Source organism: Ciona intestinalis, chromosome 1, assembly GCF_000224145.3.
Source record: "Ciona intestinalis chromosome 1, KH, whole genome shotgun sequence".
NCBI classification, from domain to species: Eukaryota; Metazoa; Chordata; class Ascidiacea; order Phlebobranchia; family Cionidae; genus Ciona; species Ciona intestinalis.
In genome coordinates this window covers 7,291,325-7,294,769 of record NC_020166.2, presented here as the reverse complement: position 1 = coordinate 7,294,769, position 3,445 = coordinate 7,291,325, and the positions used below count along the sequence as shown (strand labels likewise).

General features: G+C 32.1%; 1 protein-coding gene across 1 annotated transcript in view; it reads left to right on the top strand.

The window, feature by feature from the left end:
- The window catches only part of LOC100184474 (transmembrane protein 128-like), a 7,756-nt gene that overhangs the window by 3,047 nt on the left and 1,264 nt on the right, over positions 1 to 3,445 (top strand). The window contains exons 3-4 of the mRNA XM_002123660.5: positions 1,660 to 1,831; positions 2,989 to 3,156. Of these exons, the coding sequence (XP_002123696.3) occupies positions 1,677 to 1,831; positions 2,989 to 3,156 (323 nt within the window). The 5' untranslated portion in view covers positions 1,660 to 1,676. The remainder of the gene's footprint in view (positions 1 to 1,659; positions 1,832 to 2,988; positions 3,157 to 3,445) is intronic.

The window sequence follows — 3,445 nt, the reverse complement described above, 5'->3', positions numbered from 1 at the left end:
TCCATAACAAGCTCTCCGGTTAAATCGGTACACTGTTTGTATGGAGTTTTGACATCTGGTTTAAAACCAGAGACATCTTTGTACAGTTTCTACACGTTCAAGAGAATCCATATAGTATAAATACACGTAGAAGACAACAAACATAAGTTTTGCCACAGGGTTAATCAAAACAACGTAATATAGTACTGTGAGTATGGGGTAAGATGGGACACCTGTGGTACATATTATTTATATATCCTGATCGTGTGTAAACAATCAACAACGGTCTATAGAAGTCTTGAATATATACGGTATGAATTATGACATGTGACGAGAAAATAAAAAGGTGTCCCATCATCCCCCACCCAAAGAGATTAAAACCATAAGAGATTAAAAAATGGTTTTAATCTCTTTGCCCCACCCAACTATAATAACTCAAATTACCAGTTACAGCCAATAGAAAACTTTAACCTACACGGCGAATTGAATAGGCGCTGACCAAACTCGATAAGTTAGGGTATAATGAAACAATCTGCGACCTTTGTTATAATAAGTTCCTGATTTTGTCGGTAACACATGTTCAACTTTGAGCGATAAGAACTGCATAGGCTTGTGTTTCTTTAAGTAAATTAAATAAAAGTTTCGAATAGGTTAATTACCAAGAAAATGAACAACATGTTATTGTGGTGCAACAGTGGATCATGTGACCAATCACAACATAGTACTTCAACAATTACGTCATTTGTAATCTAGAAAACAAATTGTCAATGAGAGGATATAAATAACTCATGGTGAAATAGAGAATATAACGATTTCAATCTAAAAGAACAAATAAAACAATCAGTTTAAATCTAGTAGTGTTCATTAAATGATAATAGTGTGGGGTTTATTTAAGTTTTAATAACCAACTGGTTTAATATTATTTTTCAACCTGTTGGGCCGTGCTCTCTTTTGAGATCATTATTTTCGGGGGATTCCCTAGTTCTAACATAACAAATAAATTGTCAATTGTTTTTTCGCTGAAGAAATGCAGAGTTTTATATTTATTTTAAAATGTTAAAATTCCTTGAACGTCAGTTTAAACTTCAGTTTAAGGGATAATAAAGAAGATTTTTGTTTAAACGCCAAGAATTGCTAGAAAAATATGTTTTCACGAAATATTTACCCCCCATTTTTCACGCAGGCACGTTAAGATATACGTTTGAGAATTGTTTTTAAATTTTTATGCTCAGCAGTTTTATTTTTTATTACTAGTTACAATGCATGTAAAACTATAACAGTCGGAATACAAATATAGCTTTTTCCAGGCAGAATATAGACACAAGTCTTTTAAGTCTTTCTAGTTTTTTTTTGTTTTAAGATTCCTTAATTGGCTAATTAAAGTTGTGTACATATGGAAAGTAAATAGCTTTTAATAAAACTGAATCAGTTTTTTTCAGCACATCAAGTTGTAATTAAATGCTTTAAATTTCTCAATTTATATAACAAATATAATCTTTTTCAATATGTTTAAAAAATTCCACCAAAAAATAATCACCCACAAGGTAACATACATGGGAACTCGTAAGCTGACACGAGATGTATGAACCCTTGTGTTATAACAACTGACGTTTTTTCGGCCACGTGAGGTCTGAGGATAAATTAAGTTACATTCATTCTTAATACATGTTTTATGTACAGGTGTAAAACTTTCAAACATGGATCGGTTAGATAATCCGACCACTACAATGTCTGCGACGAAACCAAAACCTGTAAGAAAATGGGACAATATTTTATGGATCATTCTCTCTGTGATAACTCTGTACTACAGTGATGTAATTTCAGTTGTTATCTATAATACAGATATATCAGGGTGAGTGGTATCCATTTTATGTGGAGTTATGAGTTTTGTAGAAATCAGAAAAATGTCTTTACAGCTTTTTAGCAATAAATATTTCTATTAAATTTGTCAAAAAAAAACGATTTTAAACTTAATAGGCCTTCATGATGTCAGAAAAAACTAAAAAGTTCTATTTAGATGTGTTTTTATTTTAAATTTCATAAGAAAAAGTGTCTTTAAAATCTGTCCAAAAAATGATTCTAAACTTAGTAAATAATGTCAGAAAATCTTTGAAAAAGTTTTATTTGGAGGTATTTTTCACAAGCTTACAAGAATGTCACCACTTTGTGTTAAACTGGTTATTCACATGAATACAAATTGTTTATTTTTTTGTATTGTCACTACTAGACAATATCTTTTAATCTAAAAACATGACAAATTACAAAGGTATAGTAAGGTGGGGAAGATGGGACACATCTTTTTATTCTATTTTCTCGTCCCATTTAGTAGGAAACAAAGAGCATTTTAAGAATTATAAAACCCTATTCTAAAGACTCCCATAGACCATTGGTAACTGTTTAAAAAGGGATCGGATTTTTACTGTTTAGATATTATGTACTAAAATGGTCTCATCTTTCCCCACCCTACTATATGTTGTGTTTTAAGTAATTTGTTTCCATATAACTATGTTTTTGGAACCTAAAAAATAACTGTAAAAGGTTATGAGGTATATATATATACATATGTTTTGGATGAGTCTTACTTTATCATGTTAATAATATGGTTGCATATTTTTAATCTCCAATCATACATTCATGTTAACTGGTACTGGTACTTTACTCTAGTGGTTCTCAAAGTTTTTTTAGCCTGACCCAAATCAGAGTTTTATGAACATCTCACGACCCATGTACCCAAGCTTCAAACATCGAAAAAAAAAGTTTTAATACATATATATATATACATTCTACACTATTTTTGGATATGTATGAAGTAGACCAGTGATGTTCAAATAGCGCATCGCGATCCGGATCTTTTCAACTGTTTGTGTGGATCTTTTAATGTAGTCTTTAAAAAAAACGTAAAACACGCCACCAGTGTCTCTTTAACATTTAAGCCTGTTATAAACCTGCATTTTTAACATCTATATCTAACACCCATGTGAATATTTTATAACACCTAACTCGTTTCAGGATTTTCTTCTGTCTTGCCATTGCATTTGGTGCGATGGCCTTGACTGTTTGTATTCACTGTGTATTTTGGGGTGGCATTGTTAGAGGTATGGACTGTGATGGATGGGAGAAGTTATATCCTCTTGGCGTTCCTATTGCAACTGGTACTGCTGTGGCTTCTGCAATCTGGTAAGTGCATAGGTGTATATCTTCTTGTAAAACAGTGTTCCCTTTGGCCACATGCTCAAGTTTTTACTTTTATTTGAATGAATGAATGAATGAATGTAACTTACTTTATCCTCCCGTGACCGTAAAATGACTGTCGGTATAACACGGGTTTAACACCTCGTGCCAGCTTACAAGTTACCATGTATGTTACTTTGTGGCCTTGTGGGTGATTATTTTTTTGAATATTTTTATTTTTTTTATGTATGGCTGATGTTTGGACAACCCATTAGTGACAACTGGGCTGGAGCAA